Genomic DNA, 16,015 nt, shown 5'->3' with positions numbered 1-16,015 from the left:
CAATAAAAAAATATTTTTCTCGGGTAATATAATAATAAACCAACATTTGTTAAAGAAATTACCTAAAAGAAAACTGAAGTAAGACATGAGTTTATTAGGTCACAAGCGTAAAAAGCTTAATTTGACTTAATTTATCTTAATTTATTTCACAAGGACACTAAATCTTAGAATAATTCAACTCTAATAGACATTTAAGTAATATAAATATCCTTAGGATGACTACTATCATAGCCTCCTCAAATACGAGGCCCGGCTTTAGTGTGTGACAACGTAACTCCAGCCAGCCTGTTGTCATGGTGTTAACAGTGATAACAAATGTGTAAATGTAAAAATTTGCAAATGCTCCGTAGTAAATTAGTGCAACAGCTGTTTCGGTCTGTCGTGACGGCGGTATTTTCCCTTTTGCCTTTCCACGGCCTTGTATTAGAATAGGCTATGCTAGTATGCAACTAACTCTACTAACAAATCAGAAACCAATTCACCTGCACTATTTGCATGACACTCTGCCCAATGACAGAGGAAACATGAGAGAGTGATTTTTCGTCCCGGCGGTGCACCAGAACCGGCACCACAGCCGCCAGATTGGCCTGGTAGAACCGGTTCTCATCTGGGTAGCCTAGAGCCTGCCAGGGGAACCGGTCGAGACTGTTGAACCGTTCGTGCCAGCCCCACAACACTGAGGGCAACATCGGCTGCACCAGGCCACCCAGGCTGGCCACTCCCAGGTGATCTGCTACCACTGTCAGCATCTTCTTGACTAGATCTGTGACAGAGTGGACTTGAAACTTGTTTGTGACTTTTAGTGAGTAATCAAGGTCGGTACTTTATTCCCTTATTTATCTGCAGGGTGTTCCCAAAACTCTCTGCTGACCTCTAAGGTATCATCCCTGGACCAAAGAGAAACTCAAAAATTTAATAATTTTAAATGACTGCCATTTTGATACTAAACATGATAACAAATTATATTTATTTCTTATAAAAGGCCTTTGCGTTATTAATTTATGTACAAAATTTCAGTTCACTATAAAAGGCCGTTAATAAATAAAAATAGTTTTGTGAAAAAAGAAATGGCAGCTGTACAGGTTACTTTTGAGTTTGGGAACACATCCTAGGACGCTGGGCTCTAGCCCGGGACTATTTTAAACGTTACTTCAGGCTAGTCCTAGACGGTCGCAGAGTTATCACACATGGATAAAATCCATTGGCGATAGGCAGGATTCGAACCCTGGACCTCAAGGACCGAAGCTCCACACTCCCGTCCATTACTGACCAGTGTTCAGGTTTTTTTCGACAGTGAGCAGGCAGGTGTGCTGCAATGCTCGGGCTCGCCAGCGTGATGTCATGGCCAACAGAGCCGCCAACGCATGTAGAGCTGTGGCTGTGCGTAACACCCCTTCATCTTGCTGCTCCTCTGCTATCAAGTCACCCTGTAACACAAAAATAAATATGAGAAAACAGTGAAAAAAAAAAATGTGATGGGAAAGAAACAAGACATTAAAATACACTATGAACACAAATAGAGAGTTTGGAAAAAGGAAACAGATTAATAACACGTAAATAGCCAACTATAAACAAGACATCAGCAAACAGGATAAACATGTTTACGATTTGGCCGCGATTGCTCAAGACGACGATGACATTTCCGTAACTGGGAGTTGTGATAATGTCTACACGGCCGTAGGAGATGTTCATGATTTTGCCGTGACTCATCACTAGTTTATTTACTTTAATAAGAATAGGATAACTAACCTAAATCAACTCTTAAATTAACTTTAGTCGCTCTGAATGAAACTAAAACAATTACCTGAACGATGAACACTTCATTGACTGCTGTCAGCAACTCATCTAACATGGCTTGCTGTTGTTGAACAGTGGAAGATGAGAACAATGTCCATAGATTCTGACAAGCCGTCATTCTGACCTGGAAGGAGTTCAAGTATGAAAAAGGGGAAATATCATAAAGAAAAAAAAAAACTATTGATTTATAACAACTTTTTGATTGAGTTTGGAAACCAGCCAGATCTAACTATGGAGACTATTTTTCTTTTTGATCCAAAATTTTTTAACATTTAAAAAATAAATTTTACAGTAACATTGGATTGAAAAGACAAAAAAATAAGTATTTTACCATTTTATTCTCTACCAATTGGTTATGGACATATATAGGTGTATTAAAAGTGGGAAAGGTTTGTTGCCTCCCTTGATGTCCTCAATGTAAACTAAATGCCGCAAACTCAGGAGATGTTCCGAAACCGCAGGAGATGTTCACGATGGCGATGCAAACGTGGGAGATGTTCTTGATGGAGTTGTGATTGGAGGAGAAGTTCAGGATGGCACCGCACCGCAATTAATGATGGTTAATGATGTTAATGAGTTAATGATGGTGATACAATCGCAGGAGATGTTAATGAATGATGGCACCAAGATCTCAGATTATAGTCAGACATTGTGGTACGTAAACAATACAAAGTTTATGATTACTAATTGCTAATACTGTTTTTCTACTGGTAATCATATCACCCCTTACAACCCCACATTTCTTTGTTATAAAGATGGTGTTTAACATACCTGATGGAAGGGAGACTCGAGGAAGGAGAGTAGCTCATGTGCAAATGCTCTGTAGCTCCCGTCATTAGTCTCCCTCGACGTCCACAGCCCCAGTGGATCCACCTGTCAAAATACACATCTGCTAAGAGTGGTATATGTAAAATAAACTCTAGAATATACTATACAGTATAAGTTGTGGTTTTTTCAGCACAACAGTACATCAAAATTTGTGTATCCATGAATTATTTTCATTCAGTCTATTACATTTTACAGCTTTCAAGTGAAAACATGTTTTGGGGTAAGAATCATAAATTTATTTCTCCTAAAAACCATGAAACCTAACAATTATGTAGATTTTAAGACAGTTATTACTATTTTGGTCACTGACTGCATAACTAAATAAATCCTGATAAAATAAAAAAAAATAAAACTATCCTGTTGAAGCAGTTATACCAACTAGGCCTATAATAAGTAAACCCTAACTCATTAATTTTCAACCAAATTTAAATTCACACATGTAAAACTGTTAAAAATATTCTAAAACAATACATAAAAATGTATTTTTTATCATACTGTCTGGAAAACAGCCCTTTTCAGTTCTCTAAATTGTACACAAAATCATAGTTTTTGAGAAACTTCAATTAGGAAAATAAAAAAACATAAGGTAACCTTTTTGGTTCCCTAACCTCGAAATTTGTTTTTATGGCACTTTACAAAATGTTATGAAACGCTGCTAATCACCCATTTTTTTTAAATTTATGTTTGTAAAAAACTGAATAGTAAAAAACATTGATGACGACTTTGTATAAACTCAAATTGTGTGGTCTAATTTTATAACGATTAGAAGGTTATTTCCACAGTGTAATGAATAGTTGTTTATTACACAGAGCGAAAGTGGCTCTTTTTGGTACACAATTATGTTTTACAAGCAATGCGCAGCCGAACCACTGAAACTACTATTAATGGCTTGAGAGGTTAGTTAGATCTCTCCATTGCATTTATAGTTTATGTTTAATCAATACTAGGATTAACACTAAAGCTACCATTTTACTTGGTAACTCCACTTCACCCAACCATTTTGAACATAAAAGACGATAGCTATTTCCACACTCTGCAGTACCTGAGCAATATGCCCTAGAAGACGAACAAATCTGTCACAAACGTGAGCTCCATATTTCCTTTTTCGGCTGAATTTCAGGATGCCCGTTACCAAAACGATGTAGTTGCTGCGATTGTCATCATCAGGGCATCGGTCCAAATGGTTACAAACGTCTGTAACAAGAAAAAATAACAAAAACAATTATCAGAATGTAAAATCTATCTATATATTAATAGGCAAGCATGTTTCTTTAAAACCTTTTTTCTCAGCTCGTGTGCATCGTAGGGAAAATCTACGCATACCGTTAGAAAGCTATTTTCCTGTAGGTGTGCAGAATCCCTTTAGAAATTTAAATAGGCTCAAAGATAAGCACAAAAAATTAGTTTAAAGATTTGAAAACATTAACATGGATCTTATGCGTTGCCATGCTGGTGACGAAATAACAACGAAATATAAACAGGAAATCAAAACAAATGGAAGAAACTCCAATCACATGTTTTATTTACAGTGTGGGGTGAAAATAGAGAAGTGAGTACATTACATTATTTTGGTCGAGTTTCGACCACTGGACGACCTCTCGTTAAAATTACTGTATAGTGTAGATGATTGAAAAATATGTAGGTGAATATTTTTAATATGCATACCTACATTGATATTTGATAGCTAAAGTGGCAAATGAAAGTAATTGTCGATTACGTTAATGACATAAGTAAGTTAAACATGTCCTAAAATTCTCATACAAATATTATTTAAAGGTGATTTTTTAGGTTTGGGTTTTTTTTCCTAGCTGAGGAGAGACAGCCAAAACCAGAGAAAAAGAAATTTCTTTACATGAAAAGTAGGAATGTAAAAAATGTATAGAACAAAAATTCAGATTTATACAAAATAGAACTATGCTAACACAAACACAACTTTCTCTATGAAAATTTATTACATTTTTACATCACTTTATGACATCAGATGCAAGAAATCAAGATGTATTATGTATGTTTGTTATAGCCTATGGTAGGTTATCATCACACTTAGTTTTTCCTTTTTTTCAAATTTTTTCATCAACATTCTAATCTTGTTTTTGGTTTCTTGTAATCAGATGACTAAACCTAAAAACCAAAACCCGATAACAACTCTCACATAGTGAACAATTTAATTTTACTTTTTTGCTATTATTTGACTGTGGGTGTTTTCAGTAACAGTAGATACACAGAGTCGGCCTACGTTTTCTTTTGGTTTTGAACCATCCGTAGTAGGTGACACTTACCTTGCAAGAAGTCGAGGATGGTGATGGTTGCGATGTCGTTGGCATGCCACTGACGACACAGATGTTGTAGTAGTAACAGAAGACTTGTTAACACATTGTCATCTACGGACGACAGCGAGCACACCAATCTCGCAGCTGACAGAGCCTGTACAGCAGTCGGAGGTATCAGTTTGTATTTTGAATAGTGCTTGTTTTTTACTGATACTTGTTGATCACACTTAAGCCTAACTTTTAATGAGTCAGCATTTCTATTTTTTATTTTGTAGAATGTGGAGACTCTTCTAGATTCGGGCCATGAAGTCATGTTGTGTGGGGTAAGCCTTCTCGGTTTTGATCTATTTACGTATCTGTAACGTTTGGTGTTGTGTTCCCAATGTAACTGACGACTCTTACTTAATAAATGTTTTTGAACTACTATCTGAAGGTGCTACAGTTGGAGTCAGTAACAGTGACGTGCCTTGTGTAACTTTGTTACTGACTAAGACCACCTGTTTCATCAGTCATGACCATTTATCAAAAGCCCAATGATCAAGGACACACATGGGTCCAATTTCAAAGCTCAGAAAGAGATGGATACTTTAACTAAAAAAATTACAACATTAAGAGCATACTACTGTAAAAAATATGCAGAGCAACAAGTTGATAGTAAAGATTCCATTGCTTGTCAATTATTTAGTTACTAAGTTATCAATCCATAGTGTTTTTCAGTGTGAACTAAGTCGCTAATTGGAGATTGCTGTTTAATTTGGAGATTTGCTTTTACTTTGAAAATTATTCCTCAATGGGGGACTGCCCAGCTATTGGAGATTCAAGGTACCAATTAATAACGCAGTTGTTGCCAAAAATCACTATGGATTTTACGCTGGACAAAATCCTAAGAACGAGGACTGTCATTTAACCCATTGGCCTATGAATATTTAGGTCCCCTGCAGTCACTGAGTTAGCCTATTAAAATTAGCCAAAATGCAGGGTTTCTTTATAAATTAATGAAACATTTATTTTTTAAGTTACAAGATACTGTAGCAAGTTATGTTTATTTACTCAAAATAAAATTGCCTTCAATAATTATTATAAAATTTAAAAATATTATAAAAAGTCAAAAGTATGAACAAAAATTTTACCTTTTTGAAAGCATGACAACTTTATTTGCCTAAAAAGCTGATATATATATATTTTTTTAAACCTCATATGTTATTTTGAATACAATTCCCTACATAAAAATACTAAACAAAATAAAAATAGATAAATAAATTAAAATGTTACAGTTACATACTATGTTTTTGTAAAATACTACAAATTTAAAAAACCTAAGTCAATAAAGTGTAATTATTTATATTTTTTTACAATGAACCTTAGTTATTACTTTTGTTTATGTCTTTATACATTGTTATTCATATTAAAAATATTTGGGCGGTACACAAAGACAAAATAATCAAACTTTGAATTCAAGCAAGCCATTAATAAACCATCCAACTCACCCATACAATACCAGAAATAAATCGGAAATCATACCCACTCATCACAGATTGCAACTCTACACAAAAAAAAACATCATTTGCAGGAGCAAAGTTTTTTAGAACTTTCCCTAAAGAAATAAAAAAAACGATGTTAATAAATTTAAAATTAAGTTAAAAAATTATATTACATCAAATCCTATTTATTCAATTGAGGAGTATAACCAGTTGTAAATATGTATTATACGCTATAAGCCCTGTTAGTTATAAGGAAATTACACTATTCCGTTGTATGATTACTCATGTACACATTATGAATAAAGAAAGATTGATTTGATTGATATATATATATATATACTAGCTGACCCGGCGAACTTCGTATCGCCTAAGTTATAGGTTTCCCCTAAGACAGACCGATGGAAAGAAAGTACCGTTACGTTTAATTTTCAAGATGATCTCGTTCGCATCGCTCAATCACGTCCTGGTTGAAGTTCGTTCGCTACGCTCACTCACCTTTGGGTTGGAGCTCGTTCGCTACGCTCACTCACCTTTAGGTTGGAGCTCGTTCGCTACGCTCACTCACCTTTTGGTTGCAAATTAGCTGTTGTCATAAATGTAAAAGAAATAATAGTGCTGCACCCTGTTGGTAATCCTTGTAACTTTAATGCTATTGAACATCATAGAACAGAACCAACTTGTTTAATTGAAACAGCTGTTAAGATTCAATAATTCCATTTCTCATAAGGTTAACATGGGAAACTCCAGAGCCACTGGGGCGGAGCCCTTTTAAGAATTTCGAAACGGGAAATAGTTTACGTCCGATTCGCATACCTACAGAATTTACACACCAAATTTCATAACGATCGGTGAAGTCGTTCCGGAGGAGTCTGCAGACAAACACTGTGACACGAGAATTTTATATATTAGATATATATAAGTTTAAATAATCACTATACACGTACCATGTGTAGACTGGTGGTAGGGGAAACTTCAGGGTTGTTGTTGGAAGGCACTTTGAGTATCCTGATCATAAAGCCCAGGTTAGCCCTACTGGCTTGTAGTGCTGCTCTGTAGGCTGTCAACTGTACACTAGCCCAGCCTTGCACACTCTCTTCGTCAAACGGAGAAATGTCCTCTGCAAAACATAAATTTTATGTCATACCTTCACATTTCAGAACACTAGGCTCCAGCCTAGAACCGTTTTACACATCGTTTCAGGCTAAGCCTAGAGGGCCGCAGTATTGTAATAGTACATGCTATTTCAACACATAGTTAAATGCAATACTGATTGGAAGGATTTGAACCTAAGACCTCAGGAACTAAAGCCTGAGCTGGGCTCTAACACGACCAGCTTGCTCCACAAAAACATAAATATTAGGATGAAAATTGAGATGGCTAGACCCAAAAACTAGGACATTAGTAAAGTTTGAACATTCGCATATTGGGTCTGATGATGATTGGAGTGTCCAATCGAAATCGATCACCACTTACCATTTTTTTTCTATATTTACCGTGGTTTGTGAGTAACAGTATAAGCATAAATATATGTTTTAAGTGTTTTAAGACGTTTCTTTTATTTACTTTCCATATATGTTATTAAAAAATTAAAATTAAAAGATTTATTTTTAATTACCTGAGCAATTGGCTGGAGTAATATCCATCTCATCAAAATCAAAATCACCTGCAAGAACAGATTAAAAATTAAACATTAGTAACATGACAATATTTAATTTCCTGTAAAAGGGATACAAGAAACTGGAAATCAAAAACTTGTCATATATATCCAACTTAACAGTTTATCTTAGTAGCCAAGTGGTTTTATTGCTCGCCTTCAAGTTTGAAGCCCAAGCAGGGTTGATTCTGAATTAATTTGCTTTTTTTGTCATTTAGATATATCTATCATCATTGTGATGCTGCTTAACAGAAGGTAGACAAAGGATGGTAAGAAAACCAAGGTAGGACTAGTTCCCTTACAAAAAGGTTAAAAATGCCAATAGCAGGAAATTATATTAAAAAATCTAAATTGGTATCATACAATACAGCACACATTTTTTCACTGCACTTGTATTATGGGTAGTTTCATGTAATACTCCCTCGACCTATATTTTGATTACATTTTCTGAAGCAATCCTCCGTTGTTAAGCTAGTTCATAAAAAATATTCTCTCACAACAACTACTCTTGCTATACTCAACTAACACTGAACCAAATCGCAAATAATGATCTAATTCTCTCACCTGTCGGCTGGTGAGCACGCTGCGACACCAGTGCCAGCGTGTAGCACGCTTTGGTGATGTAATCGGTGGCCAGACGTCTCACAAGATCAGGTGATTGTGTGTCGGCCAACAGCTGTAGCAGGTGTAACAACCGGTCCAGCACATTTGATATTGTAGCTGTGTCGCTTTGGTTCGTCAAAACGTCTTTGATAGAGTCAGCCGTCAAGTCACAAGACTCAGATAGGAGTGATGCCAGTCTAAATCATCAATTCCATTAGCTAGGTTTGCAGGATTTTCAAAAAGTTGTTCTAGGTATTTCAAAATAAAGTCAGTGCCAATGTGAAATCTACATTTAGGCTGTTAAGGTATAGATACACACATATAATTGTTAACGGTTATTACAAAAATCTGTTTACAAATTTACAAGAAATTTTAAGGCTGAGTAATAGCACTTGGGTTTAAAAATTTTAAATTGACATTTATCATCGCCCCATTCCCACTTTAAAATTCAAGTAAAATCATTTGAAATACATTACCTGTTATCAACGTTTAGCCCCCAGTCTCTAAGTACGCTGGTGATGTGTGCCAGCAGTTGTGTGTTGAGAGCCAGACTGTAGACACCTGCAGCTACAGGTTGGGTGTCTACTTGTCTAACACCCTCCTTGACAGCAAAGTGCTCTCTGTTTACCACCAGCCTCAAATGACTCACCAGCACAGGCTCCGTCAAAACTGTGTCGCAAGGTGAAACATGTTAGGAGCTGTTCTCATCCAAGAGGATGATCTGATTTTATAATACAAGTTACTGGTTTAATTGATCTCGTACATTATTTGTAGTGGAAGAAAATTAAAGATACATCTAAAATCTAATGATTGGACATGCAGGAGCATCCTACTAATCCTACTAATATTATAAATGAGAAAGTTTGGATGTATGGATGTATGTTTGTGACAAGTAAACGCGAAAAATACTGGTCGGATCTGGCTGAAATTTGGTGTGATGATAGTTCACATTCCCGATTACCATATAGACGCATTCTTATCTCAAAAGTCCTTTCGGGCTCCACCCCAGTGGCTCTGGAGTTTCCCATGTTAACCATATGAGTAATCATATTTAAAAGGAATAAAAGAATTTTGTCAGCTGTTTCAACTACACAAGTTGGTTCTATGATATTAAATAGCATTAAAAAGTTATAAGGTTTACCAACAGGGTGCAGTACTGAGTACTATTAACTTTTTTGTATTTTGTGTCCTCTTCCCGTTGCAAAGCACGGGTACAACAGCTAGTTATCAACATATTTAAAAGTAAGGGACTAGCAAAAAAAAATTATATACAGAAACATAATACCTAAGAGGTATGGACTCTCACAAATCCCCGTGTTCACACTGTTCTGCCTTATAAATCTCATGGCACTCAAGTCTGGACATTAAATAGCTTTTCTTGCACTAAAGTAATATTTCCAATTACCTTGAGATGGAATTCATACAATTTATAAGACAGTAGAGTGTGAACCAGGTAATTAACTGAATGACAAATTAAACTCTCGAGGGAATGCATTGTTCGACCCTGCGATGCACCTGGAAATGAACATGGCCGTCAAAGGGCTAAGTAAACCATAGACAACACTCCGTCCTGCAGTTGTTGCCTAGAATTGTGTGCATACATGAGATGTTGCCACCAACAAAATGTTGTGACGACAATACCAGCTATTTGTTAAACGTCTTATTTTTTGTAAATAGTGTGTAATAGCTGTTTTATATTAATATTTATGACACAGCTAAGTGGAAGCCTGAAGGTGTCAGCATGTTGACGAAAAGCATCAAAACCTAGCAGCAAATAGGATTGTCCGAAAGATATAATTAATACTTGATGTGTTAATATTAGGAAATATTCCTAAAAAAAAAAAAACCTTAACGTTATTCCAAACATACTACTTACTCTCCTTAGCTTTCTTCTTTACTGTTGCCTTGGTACTCGCTTTGGTTACAAGTCCTCCTTCAAATGTCGTGTAAAGGTAGTGTTGCTCTACGCCAGAGACTGTCGTAGTAGGCTGTTCAATCTCACCAGCAGGGGCGGTGGACTTGATTGTCAGAGCTACCAGTGCTTTAGCCACCAGATCAGTGCAGTTCAGTACAGAGATACTGCTAGTGTGGTCGTCTGATCCTTCCTCTCTACAAGGCAACACCCAGTCCATCAGCGTCTTGCATTCCTGTGAAGATCGCCTTTTGTTAACGTGAGCAATAAGATTGTTTGAGCTTTATGTGGAAAAATTTTACTCCAGAGGCAACAATTTTTATTAGATTAAACAAAACTTAAATTATTATTTTCAGTGAATTGGGGGGGGGGGGCAACAACGTTAACGTACAATCTTTTTTTCTGGCGATAAAACAATACTTTTGAGCGAGTTGAACATGAGATAGTCAGGCATACAATCCCATAACGATTTTGGATGGTTGCCTGCTCTCAAAATATATCCTGTCTCTGTTTATGCTCCATGAATTTAATTTAATCATTGCCTGCAGCAAGGTGCAAAACAGGAGGCAGGTCTGGAAAAAATTATATTAGTTAGGTCCAATTTTTTCCGTGCCTTTTGGGACAGTAAAATCCATTACTTTTCAGTGACTTCCTTGACTCCAGTGACCGGTAGAGACCCTGGAATACCTTTTTTGGCAAAGGCAAGCTACATGACGATCTCACGATAAATTTTCATCAATTATGACACCTAGATGTTTGATTTCTTCAGCTGCTGTCAGGTTGGGCATTTCAGATGGAATGATAAGGTCCATTTTTGGTTCTGGACTTTACTAACTTTTGGCTTTTACGTTTTTGGTTTCATTACTAACTACTTATGCAAAAAATAGTTTTGTTTCTATACACCTACGGTTTGCTATAAGTCTTACCATGACTACAGTATCTGTTACATCCCTGAAATAAAACTTTCCTTTGCAGCTTTTTAACTAGATTGTAATAAATCATTCAATAAGGTTCAAAACACAGCTGTAAAGATTTTCACTTGTTTTCACCTTGACCCCAACCAAATCGGAGATACAGTAGTTGGTAGCGATGGTCAACAACGTCTGCAGACTGTGGGACGACCTGTGGATCGCACCAGAGACAAACAGTTGTAGCAGACGATCAACAGTCAGCTGTTTGCTGCTGTGAACCAATCTACACACCAGGCTATGTGACCTCTCCTCACACAGGTTAAGGCCTAAGGCTCTGTGAACAAGACAATGTGTGGTAAATAAAATCCTGTCATAACTAAGACAAAGAATGCATTTTCACGGTAAACAGGTTTTTCTAATAGTAATAACTAATAACCATTGACTTTTTGATACGAGAGTAGACATTCCTATGGATCAGCTGCAGCAATTAAGTAATTTAAATTGGTCGTTTAACAGTTTTAGCGACATTTAGCCTATTGTTTTTATTAAAAGCCTAGTTTTAAGATAAATTAAGAAACCTTACCTCAATGAAGTGTCCCAAATGCTCTCCCATAACTGTGTTAACCTCTTCGTGTCTAGAAGTTTGACATCTTTCTTGCTCTCCACAAACAACAGTGCTTCACAGCATCTGTAAAAGTTTAAGAATTCAGAAGAAGGAATTTAAGAAAAGGAAATTCACCGTTTACTAATAAATCAGTGATTGCCAAGAGATGTTGACTTTTTAGAATAAGAATTCATTTATATATACATTGCAGCTTTGTTCACAACAGAAGTTTGAAATAAAGACTCAAGCGTTTACCAACATGATGAACAAGGGAATGTGTAACATTGTCTTCAGGGAAACAAAATGTAACAACATTATGGTGCAACGTATAACAAGCTCACAAGGGACAATGCCCCCCAAGTTGGGGAAACATGGCATATATCTTATTCTGTTTCTTCGCTACTTCAGGAACAACATTTCAGAAACAAAGCTGCACCATTAATATAAGTCCAAAACGTTTTATGGAATTTAAGAGTCCGTAAGAAACTAAATCCATAAAAAAATCTATTTATCTAAATAACAATACATGTACCTGTACAAGTTCTCAGTGGTCGATATATCTTTACAAGTCTGGAGATTCTCTGAGCAGATTTGTAGCAAAGAGGATAAGTCACTTTCCGTCACCAGATCTGGGTGATGGAAACACAAGGCTGTCAGCAGCGACAACCTGAGATACACAAGAAGAGTATTACAAGGCAAATTATAAAGAATAAAATCTCAATAAGTTCCGCACGATCGGGATCATATCCCCAATTGTGATGTAGCATATTGGAATTATAACCTGCCACCGCCACATTATCTCACATAAATTTTTTTTTAGGTTTAGAGGGGGTCATAGCATTAGGCTATGACTTAGATCAAATCCATTGGTTATTGGCAGGATTTGTACGTCCATCTTTTACAATTTAGAAAACATCATTGCCTCCATCTCTGGTTCTCATAAAATCTTTTGGCACTTTACCTTGATTTTCTACAATGTTTATCTTTACCAATGTCTCACTTGATTTTAATAAGTAGCCTATATTAACTTTTCTCATAATTGTTTGAAACTGTGGCCAGCTGACACTGATCATAAGGCTTTTAATAAGGGTCCTAGCCGATTAAACAATTGATCTTAGCCAGTAACAAAGGTACACAGTGCTTCTTACTGCATTTTGCACTCATCCTTCACTCATACTCAGGACAAATATGCAGCACTTTGTATTGCTGTATTGTATAATTTGATGGCTCAATATTTTGACTATGTTACACATTATAATACTCTACTGACCACGGCCACATGTCTTGTTGAGGGGTCGTTGCCAGTTTGTCCACCACAGCCGCAACTCCAGTTTCAAGTTTGATCCGTTTGGGAGCGCTGCCGCTGCCGTGGGCCTCCACCATGGACGTGTCCTCCAGGTTGGAAATGAGGCTCATGTCCAAAAGTCGTCTACTGTCAGTCTCAAACACCTGCAACAGCAAAAAGTTGTGGACCAAAATGGCTACCTTGAGGAACCCTAGATTCGTTAGAAGGTGGTAACGTCTTTTAACCTTTCATTTGTCCGTCCACAAAGGACTTGAGGCTGTGTGGAAAATATCAAGCATAAGGAGTGGGCGGGTGCAGTATAAGCATTATTAGCTTTACTGGCTAAGCCACCAGCCCACCAGGTAAATATGTAAGAACTCAGGAGGAATACATAGCTTATAGCTAATTAGTAATGATGTGTGATGATTCGACAGTCTAAAAACGTCATAAGGCACATGACTTTCTTCTCACCTAAACAAAATAAACTGATTCGTGTATTTTCACACAAGAGACCACTTGAAACATTTTGTGTAGATGGAATAGGTTATAGATGTATAAACAATACATCTGTTTACATCAAGTACCAATAGTTAATCAACTGAGTTTAGAAGCAATAATTCTCAACTTAACACTCCAATCAATCTGCAACCTTATTGGCCCAAAAAGCAAGTAACAGAAACCAAATACAGGACATCAGTTAACAAGGCCTAGATTGAAAAAAATAGAATTTACTCTATCTTGTTCTGCATTGGGAGGTATATATATATTTATTTAGGAAGAAAAAATCATACAAAAGCGCAACACTATTGGATTGAATATTTTGTTCTTAATTTGATCTTTTACTATTTTCATTATTCATTTTTTGTTCTATTCTCCCAAGTGTTTGTCTAAAACCTACCTGTTTGCAAACACAAACCGCCAGACTAATAAACGCAGGCTTCAACGTCCGGCAAACACTTCTGTGTCTCAACAGCGATGTGACCTCAGCAGTTACCAGCTGGTAGAGCCATCCGAGCTGTTTCACCCAGATATCCCACTCGTGAGCGTAGGCACCCGGACACCCGCGTCTCGCACCACCCGGATGATGAGCCCTAACCTGCACCAGGAACCACTCCAGAAGAATATCCTGGCAAACAAATAAATTTCTGTTAAATATTGAAATATAGTGTGTAAAGTTTATGGTAGTGGACATTTTTACGATAAATGTAAACGTACAATCATTGTGCTCGATACTATCTAACATTTGACCGTTAGATACCATTGATAACACAATGACGAATGGCATCTAGGTCCAGATTAGAACATTCTCAGAACCCTTAGATTTGAATGCAAACATTAAACTACTTAGCTACCCATGTGAATTCAAGTTTTTACTCAAGGTTTTCACAGTGTTTAGCTTAACACTGCCATTTTTCAATGAAGTTCTGTAGCAAGAGTTAATTGAACTACAAAATTTTTATCAACAACAAAGACCTAATTTTAATTAAATGCTACAGAAAACCGAAAGTCACAAAAAATATAAACAACCCCAAATAATATGATGTTTTACTAGCGTGCAGTTGTTGATTGTGTTGATATCATGAAAATTGAAAACATTATCTATCACGTTATTTCACCTGATGCACATTTTTATGCTCTCACAAGAAGTAAAATATTAACAGACACAACTGTTAAAGCTTGAATTGAATTTAGGTTTATAAGTTATTTTTTGTTATTTCGCCTGTAACCTAACCTAACCCTTTTTAAATAATAACACAGCAATTCACTGTTCACCGATCAGTTAACTGAAGGCCTGATGACGGTACTTAACTTACTTGACTTATTATTTACACAGTAGCCTCCCCCCTTACTGAGTAACCAAAGATTGTTATAGCAACCAACCAATCTTGTAACTAATATTCACTCCGCAAAAGAAGACATGTCATCAGTAGGCAATAATAAGCCAAATGCAACATCAATGATACATTTATGATCAAAAAAATAATCTACAAAAAATATTTCGAAATTATTATGAATACTTAACCTTTTTTCTAGAAGCTCCAGTTTCTCGGTAGTCATACATGTTTCTGAGGTCTGACATAACTTCTTCTCCAAATTTACAGATTGACATTCGGCATTCATATTGCAACTGAAACATGTTCAACTATTTTAAAAATCGATCTTGAAGTTTCATACTGAATTATTATCTTTTTCCATTACCATTTTGAATATTTCAACACTGCTAGTTTTAAGTTAAGGCTGTCTACGATTAAGTCACAGGACAAACAAGAATCAAAACAAGAAATTTTGGCAGAGGGAGATGTTCAAAAATGGAAAAATTCAAATGGCTCCCTTTACATCTGTAGTTACCCAGTGCATGCACAATTCAAAAACTTTCTCTTGTATTAGAAAGTGTCCAAAGTAAATTTTTACAAAAAATCCAAGCTGAACTTTGTATTAGAAAAGCTATCTTTTCAAAAACTTTGCAAAAGTTACTTACGGTTTCACACATTGATAGAGCCAACCTAGCCAGGTGTTCTTGTAGGTTAAGTGTTCTGGCATCACTCTTTATACACTCTGTGATAAACGGAAACCTAAAAAACAAACCAAAATAACATTAAAACGTTACTTAGCAAGGGTTTCATCTACTTCCTCTTCTCACATTTTACTGTCTATTGGCTTCTTCAAGAC

The 16,015-nt window shown here is 36.2% G+C and overlaps 1 protein-coding gene across 1 annotated transcript in view; it reads right to left on the bottom strand.

The window, feature by feature from the left end:
• The window catches only part of LOC128989147 (uncharacterized), a 62,104-nt gene that overhangs the window by 11,604 nt on the left and 34,485 nt on the right, over window positions 1–16,015 (bottom strand). Inside the window, exons 7-24 of the mRNA XM_054411015.1 lie at window positions 15,825–15,918; window positions 15,369–15,473; window positions 14,244–14,471; window positions 13,331–13,509; window positions 12,593–12,727; window positions 12,040–12,144; window positions 11,595–11,790; window positions 10,510–10,780; window positions 9,110–9,302; window positions 8,595–8,830; window positions 7,992–8,039; window positions 7,321–7,493; window positions 4,905–5,049; window positions 3,668–3,819; window positions 2,569–2,670; window positions 1,805–1,921; window positions 1,271–1,427; window positions 483–763 (exon numbers count right to left, since the gene is read on the bottom strand). Of these exons, the coding sequence (XP_054266990.1) occupies window positions 483–763; window positions 1,271–1,427; window positions 1,805–1,921; window positions 2,569–2,670; window positions 3,668–3,819; window positions 4,905–5,049; window positions 7,321–7,493; window positions 7,992–8,039; window positions 8,595–8,830; window positions 9,110–9,302; window positions 10,510–10,780; window positions 11,595–11,790; window positions 12,040–12,144; window positions 12,593–12,727; window positions 13,331–13,509; window positions 14,244–14,471; window positions 15,369–15,473; window positions 15,825–15,918 (2,917 nt within the window). The remainder of the gene's footprint in view (window positions 1–482; window positions 764–1,270; window positions 1,428–1,804; window positions 1,922–2,568; window positions 2,671–3,667; window positions 3,820–4,904; window positions 5,050–7,320; window positions 7,494–7,991; window positions 8,040–8,594; window positions 8,831–9,109; window positions 9,303–10,509; window positions 10,781–11,594; window positions 11,791–12,039; window positions 12,145–12,592; window positions 12,728–13,330; window positions 13,510–14,243; window positions 14,472–15,368; window positions 15,474–15,824; window positions 15,919–16,015) is intronic.

Source organism: Macrosteles quadrilineatus, unplaced genomic scaffold (assembly GCF_028750875.1).
Source record: "Macrosteles quadrilineatus isolate MER2022 unplaced genomic scaffold, UCM_ALF_1.0 Scaffold_3__2_contigs__length_128488019, whole genome shotgun sequence".
Taxonomy (NCBI): Eukaryota; Metazoa; Arthropoda; class Insecta; order Hemiptera; family Cicadellidae; genus Macrosteles; species Macrosteles quadrilineatus.
The sequence above is the reverse complement of the archived record's forward strand: the minus strand, read 5'-3'. Positions and strand labels throughout refer to the sequence as shown.